The sequence below is a fragment of the Schistocerca gregaria genome, chromosome X (genome assembly GCF_023897955.1).
Source record: "Schistocerca gregaria isolate iqSchGreg1 chromosome X, iqSchGreg1.2, whole genome shotgun sequence".
Classification (NCBI taxonomy): Eukaryota; Metazoa; Arthropoda; class Insecta; order Orthoptera; family Acrididae; genus Schistocerca; species Schistocerca gregaria.
Genome location: NC_064931.1, coordinates 122,143,007 through 122,164,436, shown reverse-complemented (window position 1 = coordinate 122,164,436; position 21,430 = coordinate 122,143,007). Strand labels below are relative to the sequence as shown.

At 39.3% G+C, this 21,430-nt stretch overlaps 1 protein-coding gene across 1 annotated transcript in view; it reads left to right on the top strand.

The window, feature by feature from the left end:
• Positions 1 to 16,655, top strand: part of LOC126298475 (uncharacterized) — a 49,537-nt gene extending 32,882 nt beyond the window's left edge. Inside the window, exon 3 of the mRNA XM_049989809.1 lies at positions 15,536 to 16,655. Within this exon, the coding sequence (XP_049845766.1) occupies positions 15,536 to 15,709 (174 nt within the window). The 3' untranslated portion in view covers positions 15,710 to 16,655. The remainder of the gene's footprint in view (positions 1 to 15,535) is intronic.
• The last annotated feature ends 4,775 nt before the right edge of the window (positions 16,656 to 21,430 follow it).

The window sequence follows — 21,430 nt, the reverse complement described above, 5'->3', positions numbered from 1 at the left end:
CAGCGCCCTATTCTGCCTGTTTACATATCTCCGTATTTGAATACGCATGCCTATACCAGTTTCTTTGGCGATTCCGTGTAATTCGATTTGATGACGAAACTGTAGAAGTTTATTATCTTCTAAACGAAGTTCTAAACCAATTATTTATTTACATAACAGATATGATTTGTTTTCCGTTCAAAAGAGGTATTTGTTTACGTGACAGATCATTTGTTTTACAGTCCTCTATTTGAAAAGTCATAAATGTAATCTTCATTCACTGTCTTTGTACAGTCAGGGTGGGTCCACATTTAATAAACAATGCACCCAATCCTTATTTCTCTTCCATCATATGAAAACTTTCCTTCGCACAGCAGTAATTCTACATCATTATTATCATGGCTGAGTGCACCTCGTTCCATTGCTCCCATTGAGGAAAAGTCCTTGGAAGTGTCGGGAATCAAAGCCGTGTCCTTCCACATAGTCAGATACGCTGACCACTGAACTACGGAGGCAGGCCAATTACAACAGAGATTTTCTTAAATATATGTTATGGCTTATAAGAAATAATCTGCTATCATGATGTGTTGAATATACTGGATTTTATTTCATGTTATATGGACTACGAAGTATTTCATACTGTCGACACGCCATCTTGGGCTTCATAACATGTCAATAGAATCAACTGTATCCATAGCCAAAAATCGAGGAAAACATAACGATCTACTAGTCATTTACTTAATAAATTGCATATTTTTAATCTTTATGGTACATTTTCAATACTTATTTCATATTTTTTGAAACCTATCTGCAAAAGTATTGCGCGGGAGCGAAAAGTGTTTTCCGCGCTATAACTCACACGATGTCTGGAGACGATCTAGACTTACAACAGAGCAACACGGAAACATTTTGAAATAGTTCATGCATCTCTCGTTTGGGAGATCACTCGACAGATGGAAAAATAAAAAAAAGTCGTGTCACTAGGGCCTCCCGTCGGGTAGACCGTTAGCTGGATGCAAGTCTTTCGATTTGACGGCACTTCGGCGACTTGCTCGTCGATGGGGATGAAATGATGATGATTAGGACAACACAACACCCAGTCCCTGAGCGGAGAAAGTCTCCGACCCAGCCGGGAATCGAACCCGAGCCTTTAGGATTGACATTCCGTCGCGCTGACTACTCTTTTTTTATTTTTGTTCGTTGTTGATCGTTGGGTTTGGTCGTTGCGGACGTCACATGACATCCGTTCAAGTTCGTTGTTGATGGTTTCACTCAGTTTTTTTTATTACAGAGGCTACCCAGCTCTCTGACCGAACACGCTGAGCTACCGTGCCGGCATACCACTCAGCTAACGGGGGCGGACTATTCCATGATACCCGAAGTTCACTTACATGTGGCACAAATTTCAAGATTCTCGGATGCTGCCGATGCCTTTTTTTCCTGTCTGTCAGTCTAGTAATAAAGCGAAAGAAACTCTAACAAGTTATTGCTGTAGTTAGCGCTCACTGTGACAAACGAAAGCTTTCCCACGCTAGCTTTCTTATGTGGAGGAGACGGAGCCAGGCATACCGAGTTCCTTTAGTGACGCTGGAAGATGAACCCCGCAGTGACGAGGAGTCCAGGCCCGTTGCCCGCGGCCTCGGTATGTAACAAAACAGGTTCTGAAGGCGGCACCTGTTCCGAAAGTCGGCGCGGACTGCTCCAAGGAAACGGGACGGCGGCGAGTCCTGCGAGATGTTTGAGCGGGTCAGCGGATGGCTGGCCTGCTCTGGCCATCCGGAAGCGGGTCAAGGACTGCCTTGTCTCTCAGCACACCGCATCACTTCTCGCTCTTATTAACGACGGAGAATTTATCTCGGACAATTCGAGCATATCTCTACGATGTCACACGTCACGTAGGCACTTCTAATACGAGGTGCATTCAAGTTCCAAGGCCTCCGATTTTTTTTTTTCTTATCGATGAAACTGGCGTTACTTCTCGACGTAATCGCGCTGCAGACGTACACATTTTTCACAACGTTGACGCCATGATTCCATGACAGCAGCGAAGGCTTCTTTAGGAGCCTGTTTTGACCACTGGAAAATCGCTGAGGCAATAGCAGCACGGCTGGTGAATGTGCAGCCACGGAGAGTGTCTCTCATTGTTGGAAAGAGCCAAAAGTCACTAGGAGCCAGGTCAGGTGAGTAGGGAGCATGAGGAATCACTTCAAAGTTATCACGAAGAAACTGTTGCGTAACGTTAGCTCGTTGTGCGGGTGCATTGTCTTGGTGAAACAGCACACGCGCAGCCCTTCCCGGACGTTCTTGTTGTAGTGCAGGAAGGAATTTGTTCTTCAAAACATTTTCGTAGTGCCCTTTGCAAGGCAATGGGTAAGGATTACGCACTCGCTGTCCCAGAACATGGACACCATCATTTTTTCAGCAGTGGCGGTTACCCGAAATTTTTTTGGTGGCGGTGAATCTGTGTGCTTCCATTGAGCTGACTGGCGCTTTGTTTCTGGTTCGAAAAATGGCATCCACGTCTCATCCATTGTCACAACCGACGAAAAGAAAGCCCCATTCATGCTGTCGTTGCGCGTCACCATTGCTTGGCAACATACCACACGGGCAGCCATGTGGTCGTCTGTCAGCATTCGTGGCACCCACCTGGATGACACTTTTCGCATTTTCAGGTCGTCATGCAGGATTGTGTGCACAGAACCCACAGAAATGCCAACCCTGGAGGCGATCTGTTCAACAGTCATTTGGCGATCCCCCAAAACAATTCTCTCCACTTTCTCGATCATGTCGTCAGACCGGCTTGTGCGAGCCCGAGGTTGTTTCGGTTTGTTGTCACACGATGTTCTGCCTTCATTAAACTGTCGCACCCACGAACGCACTTCCGACACATCCTTAACTCCATCACCACATGTCTCCTTCAACTGTCGATGAATTTCAATTGGTTTCACACCACGCAAATTCAGAAAACGAATGATTGCACGCTGTTCAAGTAAGGAAAACGTCGCCATTTTAAGTATTTAAAACAGTTCTCATTCTCGCTGCTGGCGGTAAAATTCCATCTGCCGTACGTTGCTACCATCTCTGAGACGTATTGACAATGAACGCGGCCTCATTTTAAAACAAGGCGCATTTTTCTATCTCTTTCCAGTCCGGAGAAAAAAAAAAGTCTGAGGCCTTAGAACTTGAATGCACCTCGTATTTCATAGGCGATTCAAGGTATAGAAACAAGGTTTCCAAGAAGTTTTAGTGCGCAAAGGACAATTACTTTCCTGTCAGGTTAAAAGTAGTATCTTTTTGTATATACCGAGATACTGAATCAACTGTGGGCCTTTTACATAAAAACATGTACAGTCTCATTTTAACATTCTACTATCCCTTCGAAGCAGAAGTTTTTGTAATATATCTCACATACTTACGAATAAAACAATGACACTTTTTACGATATTACCGCGTTTATTCTCGAAGAGTCACTCATAAATAATAATTATAAAACAAAGAAAGATGTGGAACAAACGTAACAAAGGGTGCATGTGTCGAAACCATATGAGCTGTTCCCGGCGGAGGTTCGAGTCCTCCCTCGGGCATGGGTGTGTGTGTGTGTGTGGGTGTGTGTGTGTATGTGTGTGTGTTTGTCCTTAGGATAATTTATGTTAAGTAGTGCGTAAGCTTCTGGACTTATGACCTTAGCAGTTAAGTTCCATAAGATTTCACACACCTCAGAACATTTTTTTTGAAACCATTTGAGTAATCATCCATCTTACTATGTACAAATAAAAACCGAACCATAGAGCTATAGCATTGAATCCTAGTAAATTGCTTGTTTCAGACGCTAATGTACATTTCTAGTAATATTTTCGATATTTTCTGATAATAAAATGGTTCAAATGGCTCTGAGCACTATGCGACTTAACTTCTGAGGTCATCAGTCGCCTAGAACTTAGAACTAATTAAACCTAACTAACCTAAGGACATCACACACATAGATGCCCGAGGCAGGATTCGAACCTGCGACCGGAGCGGTGGCTCGGCTCCAGACTGTATCGCCTAGAACCTCACGGCCACTCCGGCCGGCTTCTGATAATATAGCAAGCCATTGTCCTTTCAGTCACCTTCATTGAAGAAAGCGGACTTTGTCTTATGCTTCTGCCCCGAGCTTGCCATAAAATCATAATACTATCGAAACTCGAATCATGTGAAGGTGTTTTACTGACTTTAGGTCCGTAATGATGTAATGACAGGCACACTGTGTGCATCGTATGTGTTGAGTCTCTATCGCCGTTTGAATTAAATGCAATATTAGCGCATATTATGCCGGTTTACGTTACTGCTGTTGGTGAAAGACGCTTCGTCGCTAAATAGAAAGCGTGCAAAAAACCTGTCATGGTCTCGTAATTTCTCTTGTGCCCAGTGGCAGAACTGTATACGACGTTCAAAGTCGTTGCCATGCAATTCCTGGTGCATAGAAATATGGTACGGATGCAATCGATGTTGATGTAGCATTCTCAACACCGACGTTTTTCAGATTCCCGATTCTCGCGCAATTTGTCTGCTACTGATGTTCGGATTAGCCGCAACAGCAGCTAAAACACCTACTTGGGCATCATCATTTGTTGCAGGTCGTGGTTGACGTTTCACATGTGGCTGAACACTTCCTGTTTCCTTAAATAACGTAACTATCCGGCGAACTTTCCGGACACTTGGATGATGCCGTCCAGGATACCGAGCAGCATACGTAGCACGCGCCCGTTGGGCATTTTTATCACAATAGCCATACATCAACACGATATCAACTTTTTCCGCAATTGGTAAACGGTACATTTTAACACGGGTAATGTATCATGAAGCAAATACCGTCCGCACCGGTGGAGTGTTATGTGATATCACGTACGTACACGTTTGTGACTATTACAGCGCCATCTATCAGAAAGCGAAAAAAGTGGTCCAACTAAAACATTCATATTTCTTTACGTACTACACGAATATTTAATAGAAATGGGGATTCCTGTTTAAAAAAAAAAACGTAATTGATATCTGTTTAACGTATGGCAGCGCCATCTAGCGGGCCAACTACAGTGCCATCTGGTTTACCCCTTCAAGCCAGACGAGTTTCGTTCTTTATACTTTTTCGTTTGATGCTTACTGCGTGAGATATTTGGCCCGGTCACTATCAATGGACCACCCTGTAGTAGGTGTGTATACACAGCACCTCATTACTGCCGGCGACAACTACGTCAGCGCAGTGCCACGAGCACATTACAAAGGGGCACTGTGGCAACCTTTCGAAATCGACTGACATGTAGTCATTCATTATTTATATTTTTCATGCTGTTTAAACAGGTTTCAATATTCCATTTTACATCGTCTAAAAACATACTAACAATTAATTTAGTTTGAATACAACGTATTAATGTTCCACAGAAATACACACACCAAAAAAAGTTTTGCGTCACCTCGGTTCCGAGAGTCCCGGAACCTGTACAGAAAACTGGAATAGAAATCAACATAAACATCATTTCCACCCTTTTTATTGCTCATGAAAACCACACATTCCATGTTGTACCGTCATACAGCGACACCTTCAGAGGTGGTGGTCCAGATTTCTGGAAACACCGGTACCTCTAATACCCAGTAGCACGCCCTCTTGCAGTGGTACATGCCTGTATTCGTTATGGCATGCTATCCACAAGTTCATCAAGGCACTGTTGGTCCAGATTGTCCCACTCCTCAACGGCGATTCGGCGTAGAGCCTTCAGAGTAGTTGAACCGGCTGGTGTGGCCGTGCGTTTCTAGGCGCTTCAGTCTGGAACCGCGTGACCGCTACGGTCGCAGGTTCGAATCCTGCCTCGGTCATGGATGTGTGTGATGTCCTTAGGTTAGTTAGGTTTAAGTAGTTCTAAGTTGTAGGGGACTGATGACCACAGATGTTAAGTCCCATAGTGCTCAGAGTCATTTGCACCATTTTAAACCTCAGAGTGGTTTGTGGCTCACGTCGTCCATAAACAGCCCTTTTCAATATATCCCAGGCATGTTCGATAGGTTCATAGCTGGAGAGCACGCTAGCTACTGTAGTCGAGCGATGTCGTTATCCTGAAGGAAGTCATTCACATGCTGTGCACGATGGGGCGCGAATTGTCATTCATGAAGACGAATTCCTGGCCAATATGCTGCCGATATAGTTGCATTATCGGTCGGAGGATGCCATTCACGTATCGTACAGCCGTTATGGTGTCTACCATGACCACCAGCGGCGTACGTCGGCCCCACACAATGCCACCCCAAAACAGCAGGGAACCTCCTTCTTGCTGCACTCGCTGGACAGTGTGTCTAAGGCGTTCAGCCTGACCGGGTTGCCTCCAAACACGTCTCCGACAATTGTCTAGTTGAAGGCATATGCGACACTCATCGGTGAAGAGAAGGTGATGCCAATGCTGAGCGGTCCATCCGACATGTTGTTGGGCCCATCCGTACTGCGCTGCACGGTGTCGTGGTTGCGAAGATGGACCTCACCATGGACGTCGGGAGTGAAGTTGCGCATCATGCATGCTGTTGTGGACAGTTTGAGTCGTAGCACGACGTCCTGTGGCTGCACGAAAAGCGTTATTCAACATGGTGGCGTTGCTGTCAGGGTTTCTCCGAGCCATAACTGTAGTTAGCGGTCATCCAATACCGTAGTAGCCCTTGGGTGGCTGAGCGAGGCATGTCATCGACAGTTCCTGGCTCTCTGTATCTCCTCCATGTCCGAAAAACATTGCTTCGGTTCACTTCTTGACACCTGGACACGTCCCTTGTTGAGAGCCATTCCTGGCAAAAAGTAACAATGCGGACGCGATCGAACCGGGTTATTGACAGACTACAGACGACAACGAGCCGTGTACTTCCTTCCTGGTGGAATGACTGGAACTGATCGGCTGTCGGCCCGCCTCCGTGTAATAGGCGCTGCTCATGCATGGTTGTTTACCTTTCTGGGTGGGTTTAGTAACATCTGTGAACGGTGAAAGGGACTTTGTCTGTGATACAATGTAAACAGTCAACGTCTATCTTCGGGAGTCCTGGGAACGGGGGTGACCGAAAAATTTTTTTGATGTGTGTGTGTCAAGCATGTTTCTCGGTCGACTTTCCTGCTTCGCTGACGCAAACGTGTAAGATGGTGGTGTGTAATTCAACAATGCCTGTCCGTGAGAAACGGCGTGCTGTAATTGAGTTTCGAATTCGAGGAGTTAGTCCTTTCCTTCAGCATGACAAAACAAGACTACACATGAGTGCTGCGACATCTGCAACAGTCAGACCCCTCGGGTTCACTGTCATGGACGATTCCTCATAGAGCCCCGACTTGGCCCCATTAGGTTTTCATCTGTTTCCAAAATTTAAAGAACACCTTTGAGGACTTCATTCCAAAGCGACGGTTTCAACAAACTTGTCGCTCGTTGGGAGAAATCTGTTTGTCGTCAGTGTAACTATGTTGAGAAATAAATATTTCGACATGATAACGAAGCTGGAAAATGTTAATAAAGTTTATTTGTTAAAATCTATAACAGTTTTTCACATAAATATTTCCGAGGATTACTTTTCAGCACGACCTCGTATGTTTGCAGCAGGCAGTTTCTACCAACCTTGCGCAGCAAAATGCTTTGGCCGCTAGATGCACAGTCGGCTTGGGAAGCATGCAAATAGGGGCAGCGGTTAGAGGGTTGATCAGAGTGCTGTAGGGCAAATGGCAAGCGCTGGAAGGGGAGTGGCGTTCTAAACTGGAGCCTATATTCAAAGTTTTTGTAAATATTAAATGGGGCCCTTCCACATCCACATTTGCATGGTGATCATTCAAAAAGACCTTCTGTCACCACTGCTTTCGTTAGTATCTAAAATGAATTCCGCCGAAAATGCAGAGATTTATTTTTTGCCTGGCTTGTCAACCATATGTTACTTTCAGAGAAACGTCATGAGTAGCGAATTTTGAGTAAAACCTACACATTTCTTTGGTTACCATGTCAAAATTTGCCTCTTTTGCCAAAACACTGAGGATTTTACACTGTCTCACCTCACAAACATGTGCAGACACAATTGTGAGAGAATTCTGAAACAGTGGTTTATTAAGTGAGGAACTGAGGCAAAGTAAACTAGATAGCTTATCAAAAAGCACATCCTTGGTACAAAAAAAGTGTAATGTGTTAACATATGTTGTTCCAAAACCCATGCCATTTCTCAGCTATCGATGGCCCTTAAAAAGTGCATTCTTTCACTGAAAAAGTCTGTAGTTACTGCAATAACACGGTAGATAATGAAGTTTTACATAATAACGGTATGGTGTAGATATTTCACTCTAGCTTTATCACTGGCGCCGCGCGATAGCGAATGAGAGTGCTATATCAAATGAATTTCCTCGACATTGGTGGCAGATAGGTACCTCTGTCCAAGTCTACAGAAAAATTCAATATGTTAGCTAAATTTCATAAGCAACAACATATTATGTAATATGCATCGAATGCAAAATTATAGCTACCTCTATTTTTCATTGCACAATTTTTCCGAATTTCGCGCCGTGTCTTACTTTACGTAAATATCACAATAACTGCGACCATTAACGGAATGATGGGCACATCGTCATGAACCTGACATACAGGGTGATCCATTTGATAGTGACTGGGCCAAATATCTCAAGAAATAAGCGTGAAACGAAGAAACTACAGAGAAAGAAACTCATCTAGCTTGAAGGGGGAAACCAGATGGCTCTATGGTTGGCCCAGTAGATGGCGCTGCCATAGGTCAAACGCATATCAACTGCGTTTTTTTTTTAAAATAGGAACACCCATTTTTTATTATATATTCATGTAGTACGTAAAGAAATATGAATCTTTTAGTTGGACCACTTTTTTCGCTTTGTGGCAGATGGGAATGTAATAGTCACAAACATATGGCTCACAATTTTAGACAAACAGTTGGTAACAGGTAGGTTTCTTAAATTAAAATACAGAACTTAGGTACATTTCAACACTTTATTTCGGTTGTTCCAATGTGATACATGTACCTTTGTGATCTGATCATTTCTGAGAATGCATGCTGTTATTGCGTTATTACCTGTAAATACCACATTAAAGCAATAAATGTTCAAAATGATGTCCATCAACCTCAATGCATTTGGCAATATGTGTAACGACATTCCTCTCAACAGCGAGTAGTTTGCCTTCCGTAATGTTCACACATTCTAATGATTAAAATTTTTTAATGATTTTATTCCAAAAATGTCTATTTATTAAATTTCAAACATCACTAACTAATAATTCATTAATATTAGTTTTAAACAAATAAACACCAATTCCCACAAATTACTTCATCGAAATTTTGATTTCTATCAATATTGTGATATAAACTATTTTTTCCCAAATAGTTAACTAGTTGTTTTGGTATATTTCCTCCATATGAATCAAAAACTAAATTTACATCTTCATTTCTATAACAGCAAATCCAGTGAGTTCCAACATGATCATAAATATCTAAATTTACTATTCCACATTCTAATTTTTACTGCCTTCCCTTTCTTCCACTTCCAAACTGTCTTTTTTTCTGATTCTTTATCGCCTTTTCTTATATAAAACTGTATTTGCCATAACTGCAGCTCCACCAGCAAGTGAACCAATTATTGCTACATAAGGTAATGCAGCTAAAAATAATTGTAAAATTCCACCTTCATGTTTTGTTTCTTTTTTGTTTGTTAAATATTCGAGAAAACAATCATTTTCACAACAGGAACTGTTAACGTTGCAAGAAAATATCTACCAGTTTTATTCTCGTTTATTCTGTTTTGGACATCAGTTAAATGTGGTCAATAATATTTTATTGTTCATTATTGAGTTTACGTTTTTGATTTTGGTTTTAGTTTGGCACTAGGTAACAAAGTATAATCAATTTAAAAGTTTTTTTTTTGTTTAGCTTTCTAACAATTTCTAAATCGTATTTTGTAAAAATGTATTTAGAACAACTAAAACAATAATGCTTTTTTATTTTACATTTAAAATCTACATCAAATTTATGCATCATTTTAAGTGTAACTGTTGGTCACACTTCATGCCATTATATTTTTTTGTGTTCAGCATTTAAGAAATTTTTAATTTATTCCTTCATTAATTTGCCTTGTCATATATATTGTTATAAAACCAAAATCATCCTTTCCAATATTTACTACATGTTTCCTTAAATTTAACAAACTTTAAAAATCACCAACAAATTCATGATAAATGTGAATTGAATTTGTATCACCTTGTTTAAAATTATTTTAAAAATTAAATTATCGGTAACTAATTTTTTGGGAATATGTTAGCCTTAAATAACAATCTATTCCTTTAGGTCTTTCTCTACAGTAATATTCTCTAACTAAATCTTGATTTTCAAGAATGAAATCATCAAAAACTACAACTGAATTATCTTGACAGTCATCCAATAGAAAAATTTCATCATTATTTACAATAAATTAACAATTTTTTCATTTAGTTGGTCCTCAATTTTTTCATATATTTTTATAAATTTCTCCAGTTTTTTAATTGATCAAAACTTTTTGAATAAACATACAAATGATTAACTTTTTCCTGTTTAACCATCCAGCATTTAAAATATAATCATCCATTATTAATGTGGTTTTTCTACATCCACTTAGTCCTGTAACAGCACATTGAATAGAATTTGGTAGAAGTTTAGCATGTTTATTTTTTAATTTCCTTTTTGGATTTCACATTTTTACATATCTTTTGCTAATATTAATGAGTAGATTATGTCTATTAAGTGATAACTATTCCATTATGAAGATTATATTAACTGTTCCAATAAGAGAAACTCATAAAAATGTAGCACTAGTTCGTTTTTATTCAACTTTTTTAACTCCAAATATTAACTCAAAAAATAATAAAGTTTAATTAATTAATAGAATTTCTGGTTGGTCAATATCGTTTGAAAATTTTATATAAATTTATTAATTTGAAAAATAATAATGTTCATATTAAAGCAGATAAAAGTTTAAATAGAATTCTTATCGAAAATCATAAAAAATTAATTATGGACAAAGAACATTTTGTAGGTAAAGTTTTAGGATCTAATAATCAAACTATTAATGCAAAGAGATCTAAGGATGTTACTAGAATTATTCTCTTCGTTTAATTATTGTAAATTTTAATTTGGTTGATGGAATGTTTGTTAAGCATAACGATAATTTTCACAGAGAAACTAATATTATTGCTTGATTTAAGCATTCTGAATTTGGTGGTCCAATAATTTATGAATAAAATCACCCTATAAAAATTACGACTTTCAATTCTATTTAGAATTTAAAAATAACTAGAACTGATGAAAATGATAACTTTATTGACTTTAATGCTTCTTATGTAACAGTTAATTTAATTAATGAAATAATAAATTTTTCCCCATAATAATTCAAGAGAACCATATCGAAAGTTTTACTCATTTTCCATTAATGAGATAATAAAAACTAATTTAAATATTCTAACAAGGAAACTGAAATTAATATTAATATTGGTGATGGTTCCACAAATTGCGAGCACAGACTTCAACAGGGAGTGGAGCTTGACCTGAACTTCTTTGTCAAGCATTGTTTGGTAATTGTCTTTAGGCCATTTTTGATACTCTTAGCAGTTATATGTTATATTTCTATCTTCACGTTTGCACAACACTTTTAATATTCTTGCATCATGTGCTGTAGTGCTCTCCTGTCTGCAGACTGGTCATTTAGTCTATTCTCTGTACGGCCTTTAAACTGTGTATAACTGTAATGAATCTGCAGTCATAGGTACGCTGTTAATGAAGCAGGGTAACAAAGGTGAGCAGGAGTGCTAAGACTGCATGTATTAAACTCTCCCTATTGTCAAATATGTACATCATCAAAGCAGTGTACCACAATTTGGGCCCTGGACCACACACTCCTGTACTGCATGAAGACATCACTCATGAAGGGGTGTGAACATCAAGATGGGCTGCCCATAGTGGCCGAGCGGTTCTAGGTGCATCAGTCCAGAACTGCGATGCTGCTACGGTCACAGGTTCGAATCCTGCCTCGGGCATGGATGTGTGTCAAGTCCTTAGGTTAGTTAGGTTTAAGTAGTTCTAACTCTAGCGGACTGATAACCTCTGATGTTAAGTTCCATAGTGCTCAGAGCCATTTGAACCATCAAGATGGGAGAAAAATTTAGGACAAGTGAACTACTTCCGCCATCTTGGAATGTGATGTCATAGGGGTGAGCGGAGGAGTAGGGAAGAAATATGGCAACACTGCCTGGCATCATCAGATGATGGCAACATTGCCTGGCATCATCAGATGACGAAAATTTGGAAATAATGCAGACTGTGCCAGCTTTCCTAATTCCCTACCACTAACTTGTTTGTAAGTATTATGTTCAATTGTTCAGCACATTCCAGTGATGACGTGGCACTTGATACATTCAGGTACCTTACTGGGAGGTCAAAAATAAATTGTCTGTCTGCTCAAACGTAATCGAAGCTCATGACTGGATTACTGTGATTTCCAAAGGAGTCTCCCAGCTCCTGGATCATAGAATGAGGATTTGAGAGTTACATTTATGGCAGTTATAGAACAGAAGAAGGTGTCCTATATGTCTGACCAGGTGTCACAATATTAAGCTGGTACAGCAAGATGTGGGTGGAAGCACTTTGTCGAACGTAGAAAGGACGATGGAGTGCATGTGGTTCAAGGATTTGTAGGGAGTGGTTAAGCTTGGGAGGAATGGAGGTCTGTGAAGCATTTGAATAGGTGAGGATGATACACATGAGTCTTTCATGTGTGGATAATGGGTCTTGAGGTTTACTCACCATTTTTAGTTGGTCAGTAAATTTAGTCGCTTTATTCCAATAGCAGCTTTCTTTCTTGTGATTAGTCAGTGAGGATTCCAAATTAGTTTATCTGCAGTGTTAGTTCTAGGTATTTTCGTGTGATGCCTGTTTGTGGTCTCTTAAGTAGCAGTGACAGAGGTGGTAAGCTTGGGTGGACTTTTGTATAACTATTGCCTGTGTTTTTGCAGGCTTGTTGGAGAGGTAGCACTGGTTGCACCAAGTAGAGTAGCTATGCAGGTGGCTTCATTGGGGACGAATGGAGATTTGTAAGGACAAGGAAGGCGACATCATTAGCATATTTGTGTAGCTACATGAGGTAGAATGATTTTGAGATGTCAGATATGCATAAGAGGATAAAGGACTTGTCATGCGATGGGTCCATGAGATATGCCTATTTATGGTTATGAAATAATAGTTCTGATATTCTTTGTGACTACATAGGGTGAATGGTTAGTCAGAAAGCCTTAGTTGGATATAATTAACTGGAAGTGCGTTCCAATGGAGTTTAAATACGAGGCCAATATACTGTCATGTAGTATTTTTGAAGAACTCATCTGTTATTTACATCCCACTGGTAGTGGATGGGCTGGCCACGAATATAATACATAAAAACACATAACTAGGAATGATAATTAAGTGCTAACGCTTGAAGAGATGCTGGTGATGTGTGTCATCGTCAGTCCAGTGAGAATGATTGTGTTGCAGGCTACCAGTAACATTTTATAGAAAAGCATATCGATTTAGATTGCACTGGAGAGGCAGAAATATAAAAGCAAGGACGTGGTATCTATATTGGCAAGAGACAAGAAATGGACCTTAGGTAACAGGAGGCCGGTTGAAAAGGTCTGTCAATCTCAGGAATGATTTCATAGTTTGGGAAGGAAATGCGGCTAAAATTTCCGAGGGAAAGGCACTGAGTATGTTGAGCTATGAGCTTGGTGACAGGGGCACAACAGCACTCCACAATTCTCAGGGATGCAGGGTACAATAGTAGTAGTAGTAGTAGTAGTAGTAGTAGTAGTAGTACTCATCCACAGATCCCTGTGGATCACTTTTACAAGCATACTTGGTCTGTCAATTTAATATGAACAAAAATAATTTTTATGTATAGACATTTACATATGTACAGGTCTAATTTGATAAGGATGGGACAAGCAGTTAGTTGTGGCCTTACAGTAGGAACATCTTGGCATTTGCATGAAGTAATTTAGGGAAAGTATGGAAAACCTAAACCAAGATGGCTGGATGAAGACTGGAAGCTCTATCCTTTCAATACAAGACCTGTTAGCTTAAAGTGGAGCTACATCATTCTGTTTACCCCTAATGTAGAATATTGTTTTGCAAATAATTTATTTAATAATGCAGAAGGCTAGTGCCACACAGTTCATTCATTTTTAGCTACCATCACTCCACATACTATACATATATTATTTCATAATGTATCTCTACCATAAGACGTCTGGACCACAGCTATTATTATTATTACTATCGTAATTATATTTAATTATGTTAAATTTTATACCAAACTCCTACTCTGTGCTGTCTAAGCAATCTTTTATGGTATGTAATGTGCTGCAAAGTGGGTACTGTTTAACTGTCTCTTTAAATAGGTTCCTTTTAGTAATCTCTTTTTGAACAGCTTGGATAATATATTGTAGTTTTTTTGCTTGGAAGAAAATACCAGTTTCAGTTTTATGTTTATTTGTTCTTAGTAAAAGTAAACTGAGTTCAGACCTTGTACTATGTGACTGACTGAGCAGTATGTGCATTTTATAATGTAATTTTTATGTGTATAACTGATTGGTATGCACACTGTATAGTTAAAACCCCTAACGTTTTGAACAGATATTTACAATGGACTAGACTACAATTTTTCGTTATTATTCTTATGGTCCTCTTGTGTACTTTTAAAATAATGTTCATGTTTTATGCATTTATTTCCCAGAAAAGAATTCCTTAACTAAAAGTGAATGTACATATGAATATGAGGTAATTAAAAAACACTGGCTGTTACACACTGATGTTAGAATTCTAAGGGCACAAATATTTTTAAAAATTGGCCCCTTGTAAACTTCCTTGGGGGTTGTTCAATTTGAATTCTCTGTAAGAGTTCTCTTGTTCTGTGAGTAACTGTAATATTGCGTCATCAGCAAAGAAAATTTTTTCCCATGTGGAATGTTAGGACTAGGGGAGGGGGATCTAGGGGGGGGGGGGGGGGGGAGGGCGACGCTCAAACGATTTTGTGTATACCCGCTGGTTATGAGTAAATTGTCTTTTGAAATTTTGTATCTCGTATTGATATGTTATTTCCGTCGAACTTCACTCATTTATGTTGTTGCGAGTGTACTATGGAAGTTTCGGTGGAAAGCCCTTACACATCCTCCATGCCACCCACATCTCTCCCCATGAAATTTCCGTATTTTTGGTGCCCTGAAAGAAGACATTCTTGGCCATCGATTTGCTTGGGTGCAATCACTGTTCTCTAAGCAACCACAAACATTTTCCCATGCAAGTATTGACCGTCTTGTCTCACAGTGAAATAAATATATTAAGTTATGGTGATTTATTTTGAAATAATAAACACTTTACTTACATTTTTTCCGTGTGTATCTTTTTCATTTGACTAACCCTTACAGCATATAGGGAACTAATCTTTCATGCAGACATGTGACTTGGCGAGACTCATGAGAGATCGTCTTTCTGTTGACAGATGATGGCTGTAAAGTCGCTGTTTGTTGGAAAGGTTGCATTGTTGTTGCTGCTCTTCAACGTGTTGCGGAACGCAGCACTGCAGTCGCAAGACAATGTGTACAAGGATAATCTTGCTGAAGCACATTATGGCTACAATGGAGGCCCTGAAATTGGAGCATGGTTCAACAGATGAACGCTTTATGTTTGCTTCTGAGTACCTGAGCCAGTGTAGTTCATGTACTTTACAGCTGCATGAATGTAGCGTCTTTCATACATGTGATCATTATTTAAATCTGGGGCAAAAAGGCCCCATTCAGTTCACTTTCTTACATATTTTTTTCAGTATCGGCAGTTCAAAATGTCATGCTCTATTTGCTTTTACTGTAATTAGCACTAAATACCTGTTTCAAGTGTTCTCACTTAAATCATTGTTCCTATTGTCAGAGATTCATACTATAGTACAACGGTCAAATGAAAAAAGTTAAATACTAAGACATATTTCCTTTATTTCATCTGTTAGTTTCCAGAGTTTTAAATCAAATGTTCATGTAACCACTATAATGTCAGTTGCGTTTGCAGCATATCGTCTCACTTCACTATGTTTTTATTTAGGTGTAAACATTTTCAGCTATATTTCTGGGATTTATCAGAATCATGTGTTTGTTATGTCGTTATCATAAACAATTTCCATTTTATTTATTACTGTAGCATCTAAGTTAACTGAGTATTGTGTTGAAGCCTGTCCTATTTGTGTACATACATGTATTTGCAAGTGACGTATTTACATACTTAAATTTGAAAATATTTATTCATTAATATTTGCGTCATTACAAGAATTATTAAGTATTTATAGCGAAAACTTATATTTATTTTGTATATTTATTTCTAGTGTTGTTTAGCCTACGAGATTAGGGCCTTGATGTCCCCTCTAACATTCGTTGTGCCGTATCATAAAGTACTTACTATCTCTGTGTGTTACGGCAGTTTTTTTTTTATTTTAATATTGTCATCTGCTCTCAATATATTTTTAATTGTAGCAAAATAAACGCAAAAAACATTAAGTATCTCTTGATGTCTTCAATATCAGTTTCTTTGTAGGCAACTTACACAATTAAATGAAGCTACAATACGACCTTAAATAGCTGTAATTAATTATTACTGCTAAAATATTTGAAAATTAAAGGAACTCTATAACTGAATGTATAGCATACTCGTAAATTATGCTTTTTGTGCCGTAGACAAATTTTAAATCTTAATTAGTACTTTGCATGACACCCTGTCACAGCCTTTATCTCCTCTTACTTGCGAAGCATCAAACATACAGCATTAGGTATACCTATAAATTGTGTTGTGGTGATGTGCGCCCAGGCTGTAATTTGCTTTTTGTCGTAAAGTGCCTTTCTTTTTCCTGATTTTAATATCCAATTTAGAGCAAACGGCAACTGTTGGGTTTGTAACTGGCGATTCAGAGGGCTATATAACTGGCATACTGCATATACATGGATTTTTCAGGCTATATATTTGGACTCACTACCTTGTTACAAAAATTTCTAAATGGTCTCATTCTAGCTCAAACTTTTTCAGCTCTCGTTACACTGGAAAAAATTAGTACACCCTGTCAGATGTTTCCAACTGACTCCTGATTTATTTTTGCAACAGTGCATTTGTACGGCACGAAAATTACATTTACTGATCAATAGATCTACCGCGCCTGGTAACACACTAACCATTAAGTACAATAATGCATTCTGGTGACCGTTATATATACCTCAGGGAACTGTAACTAAACAATTCTGGTATTCAAAAACTGGATTAGAGAGTTAACATTCCACAAATAGGCTCCTGTTAACACCACAACGCAAACGACTGGGTGTGGAGTGGTACTGTGACCTGGGCACATGGAATACTAAGGAACACCATCGATCAATCGCTGTTCTGCAATTCTCCAGATGACCACCATCGGCAACTATAGTGGCAACCTGGGGGGAGGTTTCATTTTACCAATGTTTTGAAGAGGAACAGTGGCGTTACTCATAGAGTCATGGTGTAGGAAGACACTGAGTGCCACTTCAGGTTAGGGCTAGCAGTGACTGAGTGTACTGTAATGACACAGTGGTACGTCACAGACATCATGCATCCTCATCCATTACCTCGCACGTGACAGTATCGTGATGCCGTTAAGCAACAAGACAATGATTGTACACATATTGCACATTTGCGAAAATCAGCTCAAACTTCATATCTTTCCGACTGCCAATGTCTGAGATATTTAGGAAAAGTTACAACACTTGTTGGTGAGCTTGCCTCAGGAGAGGATTCAATGGCTTACGACAACTTTGCCAACTGAATCAGTGCATGCATCCAGGCCAGAAGAAGGGTTGAGGGAGGGGGGAGGACAACATCATATTGATAATTGGGCTCATCATGCAAAGTTTTACAAAAATTTGACTCTATTTTGTAATCACATACCCTCTCAACCTGTGAAGTTTCATTTCATTCCCTACTTCATTATTTTAAAAGAATTCGTCCTAACTGTCAGTACATCTATCATACTATGAAACAAGACAATCAATGCCCTTGTGGAAAAATGTTTGTGGCTGCCTACAGAACCATAACTGAACCCAGACATGCACTTCTTCGTCCGAACCAAACTGACAACCATGAATGTCTTTCCCCAGGTCTCCAAAAACGTGGAAATCGCATGGGCAGAGATTGGGACGATATGGAGTATGTGTAAGAGCCCACCCACGTGTCGCCAAGGTTGTTTCGAGTATGCTGAAGATGTTTCGCTGGCAAGCCCTTACACGTCCTCTGTGCAGTCCCGATCTCTACCCACGCGATTTCGATTTACTCCCCTTATATGTGTGTTTGTACGCTTAGCATCTCCTGAACTATTCGATCGATTCAACCAAAGTTGGTACACATATCACTCGCTACCTAGCAGAGGAGCACTGTGGGGATAAGAACCATCAAATTCCCATGGAGGTGGAAATGAAAAGGGGATGTCACTGAAGCGTAACCCATCAACATCTGCAGCAATTTCAACCAAATACGTTAGGTATATGACTTCTTACTTGCATAAAAATACTGTGGGAGTAAGATTCCCCACGACCGCTAGTGGTGAGGGTTTAGATGAGAAGCGGTGACGTAAAAACGTTCGAAAACGCCCTCTCGGTGTATAATTCCTGTTTGGTTGACTTAGAATGCTTTGAAAAGTATGAAATTCAATTTGTTTCTTATTTGTGCTATTCAGTGTGTCAACCAGATCGCATGAATGAGCACTGCGATGAGCCAATAATTATGTCAACGTATTTCGGAGCCTAAGATCAAACCATGCTGTTAAATACTTCAGATAAATTCAGCTTCCTCTCTAGAGTCGTATAGTTCAAAAGAGCAGAGAATCAGACATATATGTGTGCAATATATGGTACATACTCATATATGATACATACTCCTACACCCCTGTATCAATTTCAACCAAACAGGGCACACATATTACTTACTATCTGGAAATAAATACGCGGGGTATATAAGGCACCAACTTATCATAGGGGTGAGAATGGAGCCGATAGATGGGTGGTGGAAAGAGAAGAGAGGGGGAGGAAGCGGTGGACAGGGAGAGATACGATGAGGAGATGGGCAGAAAGAGGTGGAGGAGGAGATGAGCAGAGAGAGGATTGGAGGACATGGTAAGAAAGAGAGGAACAGGAAATGGACAGAGAGAGGGTGAGAAGCAGACTGACAGAGGGAAGGAGAGCAGAAAATGGACAGACAAAGGGAGAGGAGTTGGACGGAGACGGAGGGATGGATGGAGAGGGGAGCAGGGAGGAAATGGACAGAGAGAGGAGGGAGCAAGAGGCGGAGTATTGGAAGAACGGAATAAATAAATACCTAGGCAACGTAGAGCGCATTTTCTGTGGTGTTTCAGCAGGAATCTACAATTTAGTTTTAGCATAGTGCAGCTGGGATGAGCCAAATAAATAATGCTTATCACGTCTTTCATGCGACGTACATATACTTATTGATGTCCTTTGTCATTTCCAATAAGTATCTTTTTATACAAAATAGTGCAAAACATGATTATAATACCAGAACCAAAAACAATCTGTATAAGGACTATAAAAGCTTAACATTAATACAAAAAGCAGTCAAATACATGGGTACTCATATATTCAATAGCTTACCAGGTCATATCAAAGGTCTTGTAAGTGATAAAGGTTGGTTTCACAATTAATTAAAGAACCTCCTGTTGGCCAACTCCTTATACTCCATCGATGAATATCTTGTCAAGCATTATAGCTCATAACTCTGTCTGCCTTAGAATTGTACAATATCCATGTATCTGAGGGGGGAAAAAAAACCTTTGACTCTTTCCACATCTCAGAGACTCCTCTCCAAGGGATCCATGTAAAACGATAAATGTAATGTATTGTAATGCAGAAATTGAGACACCTCATTGAAAGTGTCACAAGTTGAGTTCAAGCCATTACGTCTATGATAGAGAGCAAGTGGGTGAAAAGAAATGCTGACACATATCCTATTTTCCTGAAGGAAGCTCTGTACTTGTTCTCCACTATGTCTATCGTAAGAAAGTCCAAAAGGGAGTGAAGTTACCCATTGTGCTAAAGAATATCTCAATAATTAATTTTCCATGCATTTTGAGGGAAAATAAATCACAGCTGTTGTATCCAAAAATTTGGTTGTTCTGTTCTCTTTCAGTTGTGAAAATGATCTGTTGAATGTGGTTTAAGAAAATATTTGCTAAGGCTCCTGAAACTGGGGACCCTATTGGTAATCCATCTTCTTGTAAATAAAATTCGTTATTGAATTGGAAATAATTTTGTTATGAGCTTTATTAATGTGTGTATTTCCTTAATTGTTTCATCGGTTAGTTGACTATAAGTTTTCAGGTTCTTATCTATGATTTCTATTGTTTATGTTATTGATATATTGGAATACATGCTATCTATAACAAATAGGAGGAGTGGTACTGTGTATGGGATTTTTATATCTTTTATTTGTTGTATTAGCTATGTAGTGTTTTTAATGGTTCTGTCTTCTTGTACTTTGAAATTTTCAGACAGTAATTTTAAGATGTATCCTGCAAGCTTGTAAGTGGGGGATTTTATGAAATCCAGTATTGACCTCACAGCAAGATTCAGTTTATGGATGTTTGGTTGAGTTTGGAGGATAGGTGCTGTAGGATTGATCTGTGTCAACTTTCTTTTCTCTGTGTTATCCAGCACGATGTCAATAATTTTCAGAGTGTTTTTTACGTTTGTCTGGAATCTGTTTGTTGGCCCTGATTTTAATTTTGTAATACTATTTTCTGAGGAGAATTCTTGTGTTTTTCATTTTATTGTTGTTTGTCTATCAATACTACTGTGTTCTCCTTGTCTGCTTTTGAAATGATGATATTTTCATTTTGAAGTTTTCTGCTGAGTGTTGTAGATTCTGTGTTTTTATACTGCTTATTATATTCTGGATTTCTTTTTTTAATAGTTCTCTAGTTAGTCCAAAGCTGACACTGCTGTTTTCATTCCTATCTTCCCTTGTTAAAACACTTTTTGCCTGTATAATTAGATTTTCTAAGTAATGTTCGTCTATTTCTGAATGCACATTACATTTTAATGCCCGTATCTCGTGGTCGTGCGGTAGCGTTCTCGCTTCCCACGCTCGGGTTCCCGGGTTCGATTCCCAGCGGGGTCAGGGATTTTTTCTGCCTCGTGATAGCTGGGTGTTGTGTGATGTCCTTAGGTTAGTTAGGTTTAAGTAGTTCTAAGTTCTAGGGGACTGATGACCATAGATGTTAAGTCCCATAGTGCTCAGAGCCATTTGAACCTTTTTTTATGTTTTAATTCTTTCTCCAACAGCTGTCTCACTTTACTGTTTCACTGGGTGTCAGTAAGGTTCA